The sequence below is a fragment of the Dermochelys coriacea genome, chromosome 5 (genome assembly GCF_009764565.3).
Source record: "Dermochelys coriacea isolate rDerCor1 chromosome 5, rDerCor1.pri.v4, whole genome shotgun sequence".
Taxonomy (NCBI): domain Eukaryota; kingdom Metazoa; phylum Chordata; order Testudines; family Dermochelyidae; genus Dermochelys; species Dermochelys coriacea.
Window position 1 is genome coordinate 13715260 of NC_050072.1, and position 18938 is coordinate 13734197.

The 18938-nt window shown below is 42.1% G+C and overlaps 2 protein-coding genes across 10 annotated transcripts in view; one reads left to right on the forward strand and one right to left on the reverse strand.

The window, feature by feature from the left end:
- Positions 1–1587, reverse strand: part of PIAS2 (protein inhibitor of activated STAT 2) — a 52677-nt gene extending 51090 nt beyond the window's left edge. Inside the window, exon 1 of one of the 4 annotated variants that reach the window (XR_005292940.2) lies at positions 345–846. Coding sequence is in view for 3 of the 4 variants with exons in the window: in XM_038401823.2 (XP_038257751.1) it covers positions 345–536 (192 nt within the window). In the remaining variant the exon portion in view is untranslated. Of the gene's footprint in view, positions 1–344 lie in introns of all 4 variants that reach the window. The other 3 variants (XM_038401823.2, XM_038401832.2, XM_038401822.2) reach the window with 3 other exon arrangements.
- Positions 1588–6066: 4479 nt separating this feature from the next.
- The window catches only part of KATNAL2 (katanin catalytic subunit A1 like 2), a 76312-nt gene continuing 63440 nt past the window's right edge, over positions 6067–18938 (forward strand). For 4 of the 6 annotated variants that reach the window (XM_043514349.1, XM_043514347.1, XM_038403826.2 and 1 more), the window contains exon 1: positions 6127–6356. In XM_043514349.1, coding sequence (XP_043370284.1) covers positions 6306–6356 — 51 coding nt within the window. In that variant the 5' untranslated portion in view covers positions 6127–6305. Of the gene's footprint in view, positions 6357–18938 lie in introns of all 6 variants that reach the window. The other 2 variants (XM_038403825.2, XM_038403829.2) reach the window with 2 other exon arrangements.

An 18938-nucleotide genomic window follows, 5' to 3' on the forward strand; every position in this document is an offset into this window, starting at 1 on the left:
TCTTCCTTTCACTCATGGTCTTGCCCCATTCTCTTCCTACCCCAGGGCTATCTTTCAATTCATCACACTGGGGGACATCTCCCCCATTTGAGTGTAATTTTCTACTTCTGGTGGTTCTCCCCTTCCCTTCCCAGTGCGTCAGCCCTTCAGCATCCCAAAGAATTTCAAACTACTCCTTGTGCCTACAGACAAACCCCAGCCTTTCAGTGTCCCCACACACAAAGGCATACCCCAGCCATCAGATATTCAGCCACCCTGAGCCTTTGTCACCCCCAGCAGCCTACTAGGACTTCAGCCCCCCCCCCCATGATCAAACCCCCTATCTAAGCTTTAAACATGCTTACCTCAACTGTGACTTTTTTTGGCAGCTTCTTCCACCTCCTCCTTCTCCTCAGCCTCTTGGAAGCCCCTGCCCCAGGAGCATCTCCCACACTTCCTCCTTCTGCCCTCTCTTGTTTTGTAGTGAAAGGCACAGAGCAGGAAGAGGGGGTAGCTATCTGTAGAGCAGACACCTTGCCTTGCTGTGAAGTAGCCATCAGGAAAGCAGCCCCTCAGTACCTCTTACTAGTAGGAAGCCAGAACTGCAGGGTTTTCTATGCAAACACTGCTCAAACTGGGGAGCTAAGCCTCTAGAAGTAGGCTGGTCTCTCCCCTCATAGGGATAGGCTTGTTAATGGAGAAATACATCATTAGCTTAATAATAATCTTTTCAAGGTCATTTGCCATGCATGCTGGTGAATACTGACTCTCCTATAGCTTTGTTACCTAATAAAATATTGATAGCATAAGTAAAGCCTAGGTGGTGCCTGCAAGCCAGGGTTTAAACCCTGGGCCAGGCAGTTAGAAACCCCACAGCTGCTCACAGCCATCTAACAAATTATTAGCAGTACACCCCAACAAATTCCTGTGTTCTCTAGCCTTACTGGTAGCAGGTATATGGATGATCAATACAAACTAGCAGCAGAGATAGGCTGTGTTTTGAGGCTGAAACAAGTACGGGATGAATGGGGTTCACAATGTTTAACCATAAAGATGTTTAACCTTTAAGCTGCAAGTTCTGAGTCAGATTCATTGTCTTGTTACACTCTCTTTGCACAAGTGTAACATATTAGCTCCAATGAAAGTGAGAGGAGAATTCTAATTTAGAAGCACTTAACAGCCTCTTTACACAGGTGTTAACAACTACACAAGCCTAGTGGAGAATCAGGCCTACTGTCTATAGTTTCAGTTTTGCTCTGCCTGTTGTAAACCTTATTCTTCCGTTATCTATAGCTGAAGAAAACTTAATTTTTGTTGGAAAGACACCCATTACGCATTATTCCTGAAATGACCTGCAGGCCTGATGATTGGCACAACAAAACTTAGAAATGGAAGGCAGCAGTATAACTCAACCCTGTATCTGTTGTACCAGCTGATAAAAATAATCCATATAGTTCTAAAGGCATGTTATCAGGTTAAAGTAATGCTTCCTTGGCTATAGTACTAATAGTAACAGCTTAAAATGAAAGTTAATCTAAATTTACTCTTCACTACTTCCTTTTTGTCCTTTGATTAGCTTTGAAAAAGAATTGTGCCCTGTTTTACTTTCCTATTCGCATATACTAGCACAGTGCTCTTAAGTACTGGTTGCAAACACAACAGGGGAATGTTTAATGTCAAGGAATACATTGTTTAATCATTATTAAATTAATTAAAATATTTCTATTAAATGGTTTGGTATGTTTTTCCCCTCTACCAACCCTAGATTTAGGGCCTGGATTACATGATTGCCCACTTCCTTGTAAACCACTAAATTGCCCACTGCAACCCTGAGCCTGCGGGACTAGCTCACGCAGAACCAGTTGCAGGATAGGGGTTTGAGTTTTTACAGTTTACAGCATAGGAAATAGCCTCACTTGCTATGTATGTGTGTGAGTTTTCAGAGTTTTTTGTGAATGATTTTATTCATGGTTCTTTCCTCCATGAGAGCATTAAGACCAGATTTTAAAAAGCACCTAAAGATGCAGTTGGAAAATCTCAGTGGGATTTTCAAAAGCACATAGGTGCCTAATTCCCAAGCGCTAGAGCAACCAGCTGCCAAAATACCTACAGGTGGCTAGCTCCACTAAGCCTGGGATGTCTCTCATGGGGACGGAGAGCTAGTACTGTGACCCACTGGGCATGTGCAAGATGTAAGTATTGACATCCCCATAGTGAGGAAGGAGAGTGCAATGCCATTCTGCCAACCATGCGCTTTAATGGTGAGCAGTCACATCTACACAGTTTCCAGGTCATGGATGCACCCATTATTTGTCCTGCTGTCCTTGCATGGACAACAACACTACTGGAATATACTGCTCAGTACACCAGGGCATTCCCCCTTCTCCCATTCCAGGAAAGCAGCCTAAGGATAGTCCTAGCTGTATGGAATGCCATATTTCATTATTGCATGGCTCCATGGATCCTAAACCACTAGGTGTTGGGCTGATCTTGAACCACTGAAATCAAGCACAGACTTTCATGGAATATCAGGGTTGGAAGGGAACTCAGGAGGTCATCTAGTACTGCTCAAAGCAGGCCCAGTCTCCAATTTTTGCCCCAGATACCTAAATGGCCCCCTCAAGGATTGAACTCACAACCTTGGGTTTAGCAGGCCAAAACTCAAACCACTGAGCTATCCCACCCTTTGAAAAGTATGTGTATTCTCTTGCAGCCATCACCCCATCCTCACCCCGACCATTGAGCTCCCTTAGGAGTATGCCAAACACCACACCAGATGACCTGCTCCTGCCACCCAACCAGCTATCATTATCCTCGAGCAGCAATGCAGATACCTTGCATCAAAGGAAGGCTCTGACACCCTAGGACTAAATTTGTCTAATTGCTTCTCCCAATACTGTCACTAGAGCAATTCCACCCAGCCATCAGCACCTGTGCTTGTCCCATATCATCACCAGGAGGATCTGGTAGGCCAGCAGATCCCACACCTAATCCTGATGATGGTGGCCAGGACTCTTGGGAGTAAAATCCCTGGGAACGCATCGAGGTCCTGGTGAACCAGAACGAGGCCATAGTGCAGCAGACAGCTGGGTTACAAAAGCATGTAGATGCTCACTGCTTCACTAGGGCACATGGACTGTGCATATGAAGTGAGCTGCATGACCTGTGATGAGCTGTACAGGCTGTGGTAGATCATCACTGCTTTGCATTCTAAGCAGGATGGCCAGACTGCTGCTCAGAATAAGATAGCTGATGGGGTCATGCTGGTGGCCACCCTGCAGAGAGAGTTGCACTTTTTTCCCAGTGAGGCACCTCAAGATGCATGGTCTCTGCACCAAGTAGATACACCTGCTGGGGATCAAATGGAATAGCAAACAGCTCTAGTAGCAGTCCATTTTTGACCATTAAAGGAACAACATTTATAAGATGGAATTTTAACCTGCATGCATAGACATGACATGATCAATACGCCAATTACAAAACACCACTCATTAGCTTTGGCTTCTTTACAAACAGGCTTTTACTTAGTGAGTTAAGAAGTGGGATATGCTTAGTTTTAATACCATATCTAAAACATATATTGAGCAAGCTATATTAAATGCAAAAGTATTTTAATGCAAAGTAATGTTTATGGCTTCAGAGCTAAAATTAAAAATAAGGAAATGTAGAAGTTAAGGTTCCTCCAGGAATACTAACTCAGTTACATTGCAGTGTATTTTCATTCCTGCTAAGTGTGTAGTTTAATGCATATCTATTTACTAGATTTAGACAATAAAATATACATGGTGTGCAATGTGGACCACATTAATGTTAACTTCTGTATTGATTTAAACTTTACAACCTTAATGTTGCAGCAGAGTAAGTTTGTTACCTTTTACCTGCTGTGCTTGGTTTTTTTATTTTCATCATTCTTAAAGAGAAATTCCTATGTATAATGTTAGTATTCATGGGATTCCAATTACGCTTCCAGGCTCACATCCTATTAGTGTGAAATGAGAGCACATGTTGAGTTCCCATGTTTGCTTGATTGGAGATATTTTCTAGTAAGCTGAAGTAAAGGGATAGCAATATATTAATTTTCACTGAGACTCCTAGTCTCATGATGGAAGGAGAAAGAAATATATGCCCCACTCCTGTAAATATTTACATGTGTGTTTTACTTTAAGCAACCATACAGTTCCATTAGAGTAAATAGAACTATTCATGTGCTTAAAGGATCAGGGCCTTTAAAAACCAACAGAATTTGTAGTGGTACAGATACACCAAAACCAATAAAATTGCTAGAGCCACAATACTTTCACCCCTGAAATTTTTCCTATCCCAGTTGTCAAAGTTTGTTTTTTGGAGAGGGGCTTTGAAACCACTTAGCAATCTATTCTCAATCTTATATAGTTTAATCCTATTAGCAACCCTACATCTGTCTAGCTGGGTGGAGAGAAAATATGCAGTGATATTACAAAGAAGCAAACAGGCCTGCTCAATAAGCCAGCCTTAAATGCCCATTTCTTCTTAGTTGACTATATGGTATCTTATTCTTTTTCAAACATTGTCTTCTACAACTTGCAAAGGCACTATTCAATAGGTACTACTTTATACATGCAATTTTTCACACTATAGGAGTTTTTCCTGTAGTTCTGGCTAATAATAAAAAAAATCGTGATTCACATTTTTTAATGGGAAGAGAATATAGTTTTTTAACCTCTTACTGAACAAACAAAACCAACCTTTAGCCTGAGACCAAATATGAGCAGTTTCATCCCAAAAGGAAAACTATTCAGAATCTAATGGAAATGGGATAACTGAAACCATTTTGCAAGCTTACCTATAGCTTTCAGTATAGGTATAGTTACAATGTATTTTGAAGATTCCTTTTTTAAAAGTTGTTGGAAATACCTATCATTGTTTCAGAGTCTGCATTCAGTGAGTAGAACTCCAGGTCTTTCTATAAATAATAGCTTTGATTTTAAACTACCAAGCACCAGTCTTATCTGATGCAAAGATTTAGGATTGGCTTTACCATCAGGACCTTGTCTATGCTAGTGACTTGAAATATTTGAGCTGTAGCTCACGAAAGCTTATGCTCAAATAAATTTGTGAGTCTCTAAGGTGCCACAAGTCCTCCTTTTCTTTTTGCAAATATAGACTAACACGGCTGCTACTCTGAAAGCCGTCATTTTTAATTAAGCCACCAGTTGTATTGTACTTCTTTTAAATTCAATTGGTTCAGTGCATCCACACCCAACAAGGTCAATTATCTTTGGACAACTACATGTCATCCCTACTTGCACTGTCCTAAACCAATTCAGCTGCTGTGCCTAGGTTTCATCTATTGGGGCACCCTCCCCTCACCCCCCATTTATATCCCTCAGATTATCCTCTGACCAACTCCTACCTGCCTCAACCACATCCCCCCATATTACCTCCCATCAGAAATGCATCCCTGACCCACTAATCACTCTGGCTCCACACCTCCTCAGATGGCAAACAGGTGGTTTATCAGGTGCAAGTGGTGGTTTGTAAGGGTGGGCATGCTCTGAGATGTCCCATATCCTTCTGAATATACCCTGCCATGGACAGAGGATGGAAACATGGAGGAAGCACCTTCTGAGATGTGTTCTGTAGCCCTGGGAACATGCCCTGCCATAAGGGGAAGCTAACAGCAGGGTGGGGACATGTTGACAGGGGTCCTACACTGCTCAGCATGCGCCCCGTGCAAAGGTGAACTAATGGCGGGGGGGGGGGCATGTATAGACAGTTGCCCTGGGCTGGTCACAATATGCCTTGGCAAGGAGAGGGAAGCTAATGGCAGAGTGGCTAGGTACTGACGAGTTTCTTCCACCGCTCACAGTGGGCCTGGGCATGGAGCGAGAAGCTGGGGGGGGAGGGGGGACCGGTGCGGGGTGGGGCCCGCCTCAGCAGCGGGGCCGGGAACTGCCTCACGTGCTCAGCACGGAAGCACGTGCTTACTGGCTCTGTGGTTAAAAAAAAAAGGGGGGGGGCGGGGCCTCGCCACTGCCCTATGTGGTGATTGGACAGTTTCACAGGCGGGCCCTGCTCCCTATATGGCGATTCGGCCGTTCGTCAAGCAGCTCCATCTTTTGATTGGACAGTTAGCTAGACGGTCCCCACCTCCCGGGGCTCAGATGGCGTAGGGCTGCGGACAGAGCCCGCTGATTGGTTAGTTCCTGAGACAGCCTCCCCCCCTCCCCCTCGCGTGGTGTGCGGATGGGACGCTGTGGGGTGGCTGCCCCACATCTCCGAACCGCTTATACCCTCCCGCCCGCGCGCTGAGCGAGGTGGGTCTTTCCCCCGAAAAGCCCGCACGCATGGAGCTTTCCTACCAGACGCTGAAGACCACCCACCAGGCCAAGGAGGCGGTGAGTGCTGGAGAGAGGCCGCTGCGCTTCTCCGTTACTATGGAGACTGCGGCTGCGGCGCCATTACTGCGCATGGGCAAGAGAGACCGTCACGCCGGCAGGAGGAGGGCTCCGCAGAGAGGGCGGTTTCAGTCAGTGCGCAGGCGCCGCGCGTGCTGCGCGCCTCGCTCTTGCTTGCCTGTGTCTGGGAGCTTTTGAAAATTAATCCACGAGGCACCGCTCTCTGTCGTTAGACTGGGCGGGAGCTGGAGAGGCCATCTAGTCCAGTCCCCTGCGCTCACAGCAGGGCTAAGCATTATCTAGACCCTCCCTGGCCTTAAAAATCCCCAATGATGGAGAGTCCATAACCTCCCCCTAGGCAATTTATTCCAGCGCCTGACCGCTCTGACAGTTAGGAAGTTTTTTCTAGTGTCCAGCCTAAACCGCCCTGGCTGCAATTTAAGCCTGTTGCTTCTTGTCCTGTCCTTAAAGTTGGGAGAACAATTTTTCTCCCTCCTCCTTGTAACAGCCTTTTATGTACTCGAAAACTGCTGTGGCGTCCCCTCTCAGTCTGTTCTTCTGCAGACTAAACAAACACAATTTTTTCAGGTTTCAGAGTAGCAGCCGTGTTAGTCTGTATTCGCAGAAAGAAAAGGAGGACTTGTGGCACCTTAAGAGACTAACCAATTTATTGCAGCATAAGCTTTCGTGAGCTACAGCTCACTTCATCGGATGCATTTGGTGGATTTTTCACCAAATGCATCCGATGAAGTGAGCTGTAGCTCACGAAAGCTTATGCTCTAATAAATTTGTTAGTCTCTAAGGTGCCACAAGTCCTCCTTTTCTTTTTACAATTTTTTCAATCTGTAAACTGTATTCCTTAACCTGTCCCTTTAGCTCCACCTGCTAGCTAAAATAAAATTTTTAAATCTCTTCTTATCAGTCAAATATTTGATACAATGAGCTGGAGTGCTGATAAGAGGCGCAGTCAAGAAAGTAACAAATACTTTCCTCATGGATTGTATTTTCTAAATGGACAACCAACCTAATTCTCAATTACTGAGAGACAATCTCCACTCATTGATATGTTTTGCTTTCCACAACCAAATCTCTGTACAACTTTTCATGAGTGGTGTACCCAAGTAATTGGATTCTAATATCTAAACTGTATTGTTAAATCTATTCATCTAAATTTGGGTTGTGCTGATCATGTACTTTATTTATTATATGACTTTTAAAAACTATATTTATGGATAATCTAAGCACTGTACCCAGATGTACAGACGCTCTTTTCCCAGCCTATGCATTATATATATATATATTTAACATTAGCTTTAATACAATTCTTTAATCAATTGAATATTTTGATACAACTTCTATGCCACAGCCTCATTTGTATCTGTCAGAGCAAGGGGTGAAATCCTGGCCCCACTGGAGACAGTGACATAACTCCCATTTAGTTCAATAAGGCCAAGATTTCTCCACATGTGTTTTGTAATGATGCCCCAGATATAGAATGTGCTTCCTATAACTATTCACATTACTCAGTCCATTTCATAAAGTTAATGAAATATGTTTGTTTGGTGCTTTTCACTGTTCTTAATCTTTGAACGTTTCCAGCGTTGGATCTGTAAATCACCCTGTAAAGGGTGATGTGTAAAGGCTTGTATACATGTACAGCGCTGCAGCAAGTCTATTGAAGACGCTTTCTGCAGATGGGAGACAGCTCTCCTGTCGGCATAATAAAACCACGCCACGAGTAGCAGAAACTATGTAGGCAGGAGAAGCTTTCCTGCTGACATACTGTGCTGTTCAGACCTGTACTTATGTTGGTGTAACTTGTGTCACTTGGGGGGTGGTTTATTCACAGCCTTGAGCAACATAAATTATGCTGACATCGGCTATGACTACATTACAGCTTTAGTGTAAATTGTGCAGTAATGCTTTATTAATTCACATATATGACCGGGAGAATTATTACTTATTAATTTGTAAATAAGTGAGGAAGTGGGCAAATATAATAAAAGATCAATACTGGGTCACAATGTACTATACTTTAAGTATAAGTTCAGTTTTAAATTTGTGACAGTTTATAGCACAATAATATATATATCGTGGTATATTTTGTGAAATTAATGAAGTCTTAGTAATGTAAGACATGGCTTCAGCAAAATTGATCATATCTTTACTGAGAAGGGGAAGAGATCAGTATTTTGTGAGTGCCCATTGTGGAGTGTCTGGATTTGTAAAGCGTGAATTAGTAAGGTTCTATTTATATTAGAGATCATAACTCATTTGTAATTTTACATTTCAAAATCAGAATGGTCCTAGTCTCTTGTGCAGCATTTGTAGTGTCAAATCAGAAAAATATCACATACATTATATTTATCTTTAATCTGTAAATGAACTGCCATGCACATTTTCTCTCTGCTTCAGTTTCCTCATCTGTAAAACGGCAATCTTGATATTGACCTTCTTTGCAAAGCTCTTTGAGAACTACTGATGAAAAAGAGCTAGGTATTATCATCATCATTACTTGGCATTATGCCATTATTACTGAAGGAGCTAGCAGTGACTCCTGTATTTAGGTTGTCTTACATTTTTCCATTATAAAAGATATTTGCAACCTTTGTTTGAGAAATTCTAATATCGCCATTGTTTCCAGCAGGCCTTTTCAATTTGGCAGAGAGAAAGTTCTCGGGCTAGAGAAGTGCCTTTTCTTTGCCCCATGAAATTCTATTCAGGTTTAGCTGTTCTAAACTGTTTAACATTTGCCTTTTCCCTTCTCTTGCTTGTGTTTCTCAGGAAAATTTTGGCAGCATGCTAAAAGCTAATATTCAGTTCTTAAAAGACCAGGCTCATGCTGCTGACAAAGCAGCGGCCCATGCTGTATTGGGAATTCTTTGGAGCAGCTGTATCAGTGAACTGGGCCAGGCCATGCTGCCCCCGACTACAGTGATACATGGCCTTAGCAAAAAGAAAAGAGTACTTGTGGCACTTTAGAGACTAACAAATTTATTAGAGCATAAGCTTTCGTGAGCTACAGCTCACTTCATCGGATCCATTCAGTGGAAAATACAGTGGGGAGATTTATAAACACACACACAGAACATGAAGCAATGGGTTTTATCATTTAAGATGAGCTATTACCAGCAGGAAGGGGGCGGAGGGCGGGGGGAAGGAGGAAAACCTTTTGTGGTGACAAGCAAGGTGGGCCATTTCCAGCAGTTAACAAGAACGTCTGAGGAACAGTGGGGTGGGGGGGAGAAATAATATGGGGAAATAGTTTTACTTTGTATAATGACGCATCCACTCCCAGTCTCTATTCAAGCCTAAGTTAATTGTATCCAATTTGCAAATTAATTCCAATTCAGCAGTCTCCCGTTAGAGTCTGTTTTTGAAGTTTTTTTGTTGAAGAATAGCCACTCTTAGGTCTGTAATCGAGTGACCAGGGAGATTGAAGTGTTCTCCGACTGTTTTTTGAATGTTATAATTCTTGATGTCTGATTTGTGTCTATTTATTCTTTTACGTAGAGACTGTCCAGTTTGACCAATGTACATGGCAGAGGGGCATTGCTGGCACATGATGGCATAGATCACATTGGTAGATGCGCAGGTGAACGAGCCTCTGATAGTGTGGCTGATGTGATTAGGCCCTATGATGGTGTCCCCTGAATAGATATGTGGACAGAGTTGGCAACGGGCTTTGTTGCAAGAATAGGTTCCTGGGTTAGTGGTTCTGTTGTGTGGTTGCTGGTGAGTATTTGCTTCAGGTTGGGGGTTTGTCTGTAAGCAAGAACTGGCCTGTCTCCCAAGATCTGTGAGAGTGATGGGTCGTCCTTCAGGATAGGTTGTAAATCCTTGATGATGCGTTGGAGAGGTTTTAGTTGGGGCTGAAGGTGATGGCTAGTGGCGTTCTGTTGTTTTCTTTGTTGGGCCTGTCCTGTAGTACGTGACTTCTGGGTACTCTTCTGGCTCTGTCAATCTGTTTCTTCACTTCAGCAGGTGGGTATTATAGTTGTAAGAATGCATGATAGAGATCTTGTAGGTGTTTCTCTGTCTGAGGGGTTGGAGCAAATGCGGTTATATCATAGAGCTTGGCTGTAGACAATGGATTGTGTGGTGTGATCTGGATGAAAGCTAGAGGCATGTAGGTAGGAATAGCGGTCAGTAGGTTTCCGATATAGGGTGGTGTTTATGTGACCATCGCTTATTAGCACCGTAGTGTCCAGGAAGTGGATCTCTTGTGTGGACTGGTCCAGGCTGAAGTTGATGGTGGGATGGAAATTGTTGAAATCCTGGTGGGATTCCTCAAGGGCTTCTTTTCCATGGGTCCAGATGATGAAGATGTCATCAATGTAGCGCAAGTAGAGTAGGGGCATTAGGGGACGAGAGCTGAGGAAGCGTTGTTCTAAGTCAGCCATAAAAATGTTGGCATACTGTGGGGCCATGCAAGTACCCATCGCAGTGCCGCTGATTTGAAGGTATACATTGTCCCCAAATGTGAAATAGTTATGGGTGAGGACAAAGTCACAAAGTTCAGCCACCAGGTTTGCCGTGACATTATCAGGGATGCTGTTCCTGACGGCTTGTAGTCCATCTTTGTGTGGAATGTTGGTGTAGAGGGCTTCTACATCCATAGTGGCCAGGATGGTGTTTTTAGGAAGATCACCAATGGACTGTAGTTTCCTCAGGAAGTCAGTGGTGTCTCGAAGATAGCTGGGAGTGCTGGTAGCGTAGAGCCTGAGGAGGGAGTCTACATAGCCAGACAATCCTGCTGTCAGGGTGCCAATGCCTCAGATGATGGGGCGTCCAGGATTTCCAGGTTTATGGATCTTGGGTAGCAGATAGAATACCCCAGGTCGGGGTTCCAGGGGTGTGTCTGTGCGGATTTGTTCTTATACTTTTTTAGGGAGTTTATTGAACAAAAGGTGTAGTTTCTCTTGGTAACTCTGTTGGCAGCCCATCCCCTGCCTCTGGGGACTGCAGATGGGGCAGAAGCTCTCACAATTCCTGAGGGTGGGGGAGGGGAGAGAACTGGGCCAAGCTTCCCCCGCTCTTGAGACACTATATGGGATAGGATCCCCCTACCCATCTGGGGAGAGAACAGAAAAGGAGCCAAGCAAGGATGAACTCCACCCTGTGGACCCAGCGTATATCCTCAGTATGTCCTGCCTCTGGGATAACAGCTTTGTCCTGCTACTAGCTAATGAAAAGTACCCTGCAGCTGGAGGTGTAATTTCCATCTCTGGTAGATGTACATGAGCTAGGTTTGATCAAAGTAGAGTGCTAAAAATAGCAGTAGCTGTGGTAGTATAGGCCGTGGCAAGGGATAGCCAGCCAGGTACAGTCTAGTCCTCGGTAAATAATCAGGCAGCTTGTCCACAGCAATGCTGCCATTTTTAGTGCTCTAGCATGATCAAAGCTAGCATGTGTACCTCTACCTGAGCTGGAAATTATACCATTATACAAATAGACTGGTACAATAAAGTTATTTGTCTTATTTAGAAAGTCAAGGACTAGAAAGTTATGAAATGTCAGGTTTATGGTTGTCCATGTGACTTTAATTCAGGTCCTTTGTGTATATACATTATGATACAATCTTTAATTACAAGATCATATACTATTTTTTCCACCAGACCCGTGCCTTATTCAGTGCATAGGTTGGATGCACACAGACACAGAATTAAAGTGTCAAGGGCAAGTGTATATCTGGGATTTTCTGTCTTTTGAGTGAAGTACTTTGCAACAAGTACTTCTAATTTTTTATTTGTAATATACATTATAAAGTAGAAAATTAGGATCAAATAATAATGAAGAATTATAGTTAAATTAATCCCTGGTGTATGTGGAGTTACACTGAAGTCCCTGAAATCAGTGGAGCTACACCAGAAACTAATTTGACCCATAAGCTGTACCTTTTAAAAAAAAAAAAAAAAAAAAAAAAAAAGATTTGGAATTAAATATGGAAACAGCTCAGTTTTAAAATTAAACTGGTTTACAAACTCATGCGTCTTTAACAGCTACAAAGAAACGAATACATGACATTTTTTTGTTAATTTAGAAAAAAACACTAAGTGTTGCAGCTAATTAGTGAAGTGCTCAGCTATTTAGCTTTTAAAACAAGATCATGTTTAAGTGCCTTAAGCTTTTATTAATTGCATGGACCCAAAAAATTCTCTATAGTAATTGAAAATGTAATTACGCACATTTTTTGTTCTTCGAAGAATAGGAGCTTATTAAACTTTAAACACTTAAATGTCTATTGAAATACCAATGACTATAAACAACATGCTATTCTAAATACTAATTAAACAGCAAGGCTAAATCACTATAAAGCTAAACTGAATTTTAAATAACTTTTTACTTGTAAGTGCTCCTTTTCTGTCACACATGTATTAGATTTACCACTTCCTTGCTAACCAGAGCTGAAGTCCTTGGTGTGATAGTAGTTTGTCAAAGTTTGCTTTCAGGCTGTATGCTAGTATGGAATAGACCGGGCGGGGTGGTTCATTAGATTTGTTATGCAATAGAAGATCCATCCTGTAAGGTTTTCAGTGGTTGCAACTCCTTTTGACTTCAGTGGGGCTCGTCAGCATGTCACAGGATTGGGATCAGAGGATTGCATCTCTATATTTTTGGAGATGATTCGGAGTCTTAGGGCTTGTTTGAGGCACAAACAATTTAGTTCAAACATTTAGTTCACAAACATTTAGTTTTGTGGAAAGCTGGGGGGGTGAAGCTATGCCTCGCTTCCCTGTTGTGGACTGTCTGTGAGGACCCTGCTGACATGCATTAATAGTTCATTAATGCGCTTTGATCTAGTCCTCGTTGAAATGGGACTAGGTCAGAGCACATTAATGGACAGTTAATGTGCCTCAGGAGGGTCCACATGGACCATTGCTCCACAGCAGGCTAGTGCTGGGTAGATGCACAATCCAGCTTGAAAAATTAATTGTTTGTGTAGACAAGCCCTTAGCTAAGTTCTCAGTGGACAGGTTTCTATACCACAAAATTAACAATCACAAGTTGCACTCTTAGTGTCAGTTTCACCAGAAGACAAACAATGAATGGGCCATGGAGACTAAACTACCCTTTCATTTTTAGGAGGCTTCTTCATGGGGAAATTCTTGGTAAAAAGGCCTACCATCACTATCAACAGTGGGAGCAACAGCACTGTAAACAGCCTTAGAGCATGCCTACCAGATCGGTCCCCGCACAAGAAACAGCGGAGGAGGTGGTGCCACCACGGGAATGGGAAGGGAACTTAGGTCTCCAATGTGAATGTGCTAACCACTAGGTTGTAGAATCATTCATGCTGTCTCTGGCTCAGTGAATATTTAAATGTTTCTATCAAGTGGAACCACTTCAGCAGGAGAGATTGGGACAAATCCCCCCAGAATACCCTACAGCTCTGAGAGTTAATGCACTCTCCTGGGAGGTGGGAGCCCTAGGGTCAGATTTGAACCTGAGTCTCCTATAGCCTTGGTAAATGCTCTACCATTGGGCTAATGAATATAAGGGGGTGGGGGGCACCACAATCCCTCCCACCCCCGGCATCTCCAGTAGTAATAACTCCAACCCCTTTCCCACCCCTCAAACTGTAATTACAGAAAGACAAGTCTTCTAGGATGAATTGTAAAAGGGCCCCGATTTTAAGATTATTTTCAAAACACTATCTGTGAGAGAATCCCTCATCACACCTGTGCCAAGGTTTGTTTTTATTTGCTGAGAACATGCCACAAAGTTAATCCGTCTTCTTTCAGCAACCCTGCCAATGTACTTGTGATTGTATAAGCAAATTACCCCAGACTAGAGTTCAATAATAATCTGTACTTTTCATCCTCAAAGTGCTTTATAAAATATTAATCTTCACAATGCCACTTGGAGATAGGAAAGTATTATTGTACTTGTAATAAGGAGAGGGAAACTAAGGCAGAGGGAGGTGTAACTTTCCCAAGGCAACAGAAATATGGAGTGTTAGAGCTTGGATTGTAATTTAATGCCTCTTTCTTGAACTGCCTCATCTTTCTCCCTTTTAGAAATCTGAAATTAAGCTTATACACCATCACTTAAGTAAAATGAGAAACCAGTAAAATGAGAAATACTTTTCACATCCTGGGAAGAGTTCATGTAAAAATGTTTTCCTCTTTTCCACTAGATGGCTCTGCACTTAAATCAAACTTCCAAGGGAAAAGATATGATAGCTGTGATGACCCTCTCCCTTGCCTCCCAGTTTTTCTACAAATTAATAAAAGCCTTCTGGAACAAACAGAGCGATAGTCACCAGCTTTAAAATAAAGTAACTGACCATATTATCTCAAATACATAAATCAGAAGGTGAATGGCATTGTCGTTAGATGTTTGGCTACATTTGTGTTCTCTCTCTGCGTGGCATCCCAGCTCTCTGCAGGTAGCTGACACAGCAGACCTCAAGCAAACTGCCTAATGACCACAGGGTCCGTTAAGGTACAAAGGCACCCAGCCAGGTTTATTGTCGACAAACCGTGGTCTTAGCTCCCCAGATCAATGTCTACAGTTACACTAGCACATGTATACCCATGACAATGGACGCAGCTCAGTGAATGGTGGGACTTTCCATTCCTCGTCAGCTGACCAAAGACATTCCCTCTGAGACTCCATTTTATACACCAATACAAACAAGTTATGTATTGCCCCTCTGACGTGGTTAGTTACTGCCCCCTGACGTGGATTGTTACCACACATTACCTTGTACATGCTGGTTCGATCAAAACATCTCTATCCATTATGTTGTCATCCTGACCTCATCTTTAAGAGTGTGTTCCTTTTATTTTTGGGGGGCATGTTTATAACATACCTGGTATCAGGGTGTTCTTGTACCATCCTTCTGGAATGCGTTTGCATGAGTTTGCTGTGCCTAGGCTTTCTTAAGAATGTGTGCGTTTTTTGCAATACCAGCCCTGTTCTTGCCAGGCTCTGTGAGCATGTACACAGGCAGAGCATGACTCCTGCTTTTACAGCCTTGCTGACTTTGCTTTATATTAGCAAAGCTTTGACCACTACTTTAGCCCAGATAAAAGGGCTTATGTCTCAGGCTCTCTTCCTGATACAGTCATATGGTACCCTCCATGCTGCAGAGTGCAGAGGGGAGCGGAATAGTTCTAATCTGACCCCAGGAGAGGAAGGCTGGCTATGCACTTGTGGCACCTTAGAAACTAACAAATTTATTTGAGCATAAGCTTTCGTGAGCTATAGCTCACTTCATCCGAATGCATCCGATGAAGTGAGCTGTAGCTCATGAAAGCTTATGCTCAAATAAATTTGTTAGTCTCTAAGGTGCCACAAGTACTCCTTTTCTTTTTGCAAATACAGACTAACACGGCTGCTACTCTGAAACCTGGCTATGCAGTATGTTACACCACCCAAAACCATATTTTGGTATCTTTCTTCTTTCTGTTGTTGCTGTGATAGTGCACAGTTCCAGAAGACAAAGGGGAACTATCCTTCTACATACAGATTCCTTCTTGATGTCTGTTAGGACTTAAAATGATAAATCATAAGTAGTTATGAACAGTGGTAACTCTATGGCTTGTCTATGAACTCCAGATGGACAGATGCAGCAGGAATTAGTGCTTTGGCACTAAAGGACACATAGGGGCAGGTTCTAGCGTGGATAGGTCAAGGATTTGTGGTTTTATCTCCTGCAGATTTATTCTCTACCACTTTGGCTGGACACTTCCTCTTCCAGATCCATTCTGCCACAGGGCCCACCTTCTGGGGGAACAATGTGGCAATGTGCTAGAAGTCATGGTTTTATCCTGTCCTTTTGCCTTTTAAGGAACAAGGGGGAGGATTGTTCCCTAAGGCATTGTAGCACTGGTATTTTATTTATAGTAAATGTTATATAGTGAAACCTGCATTGAGAGTCACCTCTAATAGTGAATACAGTCCCATCTTAAGTGAATACTTCCACATATCCCCAGGTTTTGTATACAATTGGTTCAAATTTTGTTCCTGATATCCAAGATTAACATTTACACAAACCTAATTTCCATGTGGAACTACTCGGGCTGTCAAGCGAATACATGTGCTAGTGTAACTTGTAAGTTGAATTTACAAATGTAGAATTATGTACCAAAAAAACCTGCGTTCAAAAATAAAACAATGTAAAACTTTAGAGCCTACAGTTCCACTCACTCCTCCTTCTTGTTCAGCCAATCGCTCAGACAAACAAGTTTGTTTACATTTGCAGGAGATAATGCTGCCCACTTTGTTTGCAATGTCACCTGAAAGTGAGGACAGGCATTTCCATGGTACTGTTGTAGCCAGCGTCCCAAGATATTTACGTGACAGATGTGCTAAAGATTCAGATGTACCTTCATGCTTCAACCACCATTCCAGAGGACATGCATCCATGCTGACGGGTTCTGCTCGATAATGATCCAAAGCATTGCGGACCAACTCATGTTCATTTTCATCAGCTGAGTCAAATGCCACCAGCAGAAGGTTGATTTTCTTTTTTTGGTGGTTTGGGTTCTGTATTTCTGCATCTGAATGTTGATCTTTTAAGACTTCTGAAATCATGCTCTACACCTCATCCCTCTCAGATTTTGGAAGGCACTTCAGATTCTTAAATCTTGGGTTGAGTGCTGTAGCTATCTTTAGAAATTTCACATTGGTATCTTTGCGTTTTGTCAAATTTGCAGTGAAAGTGTTCTTAAAACGAACAACCTGTGCTGGGTCATCATCCGAGACTGCTATAACATGAAATATATGGCAGAATGCAGGTAAAACAGAGCAGGAGATATGCAATTCTCCACCAAAGATTTCAGTCACAAATTTAATTAATGCATTATTTTTTTAACAAGCATCATCAGCATGGAAGCATGCCCTCTGGAACGGCGGCCAAAGGATGAAGAGGCATATGAATCTTTAGCACATCTGGCACATAAATATCTTGTGACACTGGCTACAACAGTGCCATGCGAACGCCTGTTTTCACTTTCAGGTGATATTGTAAACAAAAAGTGTGCAGCGTTATCTCCTGCAAATGTAAACAAACTTGTTTTGAGTAATTGGCTGAACAAGAAGTAGGACTGAGTGGACTTGTAGGCTCAAAAGTTTTACGTTATTTTGTTTTTGAGTGCAATTATGTAACACAAAAGCACTTTCATAAAAAAAAAATAAAAAGATTGTACTATAGTACTTGTATGAGGTGAATTGAAAAATACTATTTCTTTTATCATTTTTACAGTGAAAATATTTGTAATAAAAATTAATATAAATCGAGCACTGCATACTTTGCAGTCTGTGTAATTGAAATCGAAATGTATATATTTGAAAATGTAGAAAAACATCCAAAAATATTTAGTGAATTTCAATTGGTATTTTATTGTTTAATAGTGTGATTAATCATGATTAATTTTTTTTGAATTGCATGAGTTAACTGCAATTAATCGACAGCCCTAGTAAATACCACTTCAGTTCACACAATGTCCAGTTAAGAGTCTAGCTATTCATTTGTCTAGCTACTCACACCAGATTTGTATGTGCATAAGTGGCATTTGCACATGCAGATCAGACACATGCAATTGTTTACACACAGCAGGAAGTTCCATCTTTGAAAATTAAGTCCTTAAAGATCAGACTCTGTTAGACAAGCAAGCCCTTGGGTGATTCTTTAGGACAGATTTCACTGCATTCAAAAAATACTAAGTAGGATCACTTGTTCAGCATATTATATATTGATGTTAAATAAGTATGTTTATTTTTTAACCAAATGGGAGCCAGAGTTGTACTGTTCACATTTAGATGCCTTCCAAACTTTAATGGAAACTGGTGCTATTAACTTAGTTGCCTAAGTCTGGGTTTAGAAATATCTGATCTTCCTGTAGCTACAGGTTCAAATCCCAGATAGGTTGGCAAACCTCTTCTTTCTAAGATACATTCCCTACAGTTTATAGTTTTGTTTTTTTTTCCAGTAAGATCTTAAAAACTGAAGGCATATTTGGTCTGTATGGGCACTGAAGACCTTCTGATACGTCTCATCAGAAGGAAAATGTGAGTGTCTTTGCCGAACTTTCCCCTCTCGCTAGTGTGCGTTATACAATATACTGTGTAGTGCTCCTTCACTCACTTGCAGCTACTTCTGTGTGATTATGTATGTAAATATTTTGTAGCGCACTTTAGGATAAGCGGGATCATTTAAATATTTATTGTGAAGTATTAATACTACTCAGGCCTTTCATATGAATCTGTGCTGAGGAATATATGTAAATATGGAACTGACTCCCTGCCTGAGTTATGGGGAAACCTTACTTTGTTCACTCTGCTTTAAGAGTTGTCTGGTCTTGCAGTGGTTCAAAATGGTTAATTTTCTTAAGAAGCGATTTCTTGTGTTGAGGGAAAAGCTAATATGTGCAGAGCTGGCACCTTTTGGCGCCAGCCACTGTCTGTGCAGCACAGACCGCAGCACATTTGGGGAATCATTTCGGGCCTTGAAACTGTTCAGCACAGACCGCAGCACATTTGGGGAATCGTTTCAGGCCTTGAAACTGTTGTCCTTCCTGTCTTTGTGGTATGCGAGGCACGTTGTGTAACTGCATGTTCCGTTTTAATGAT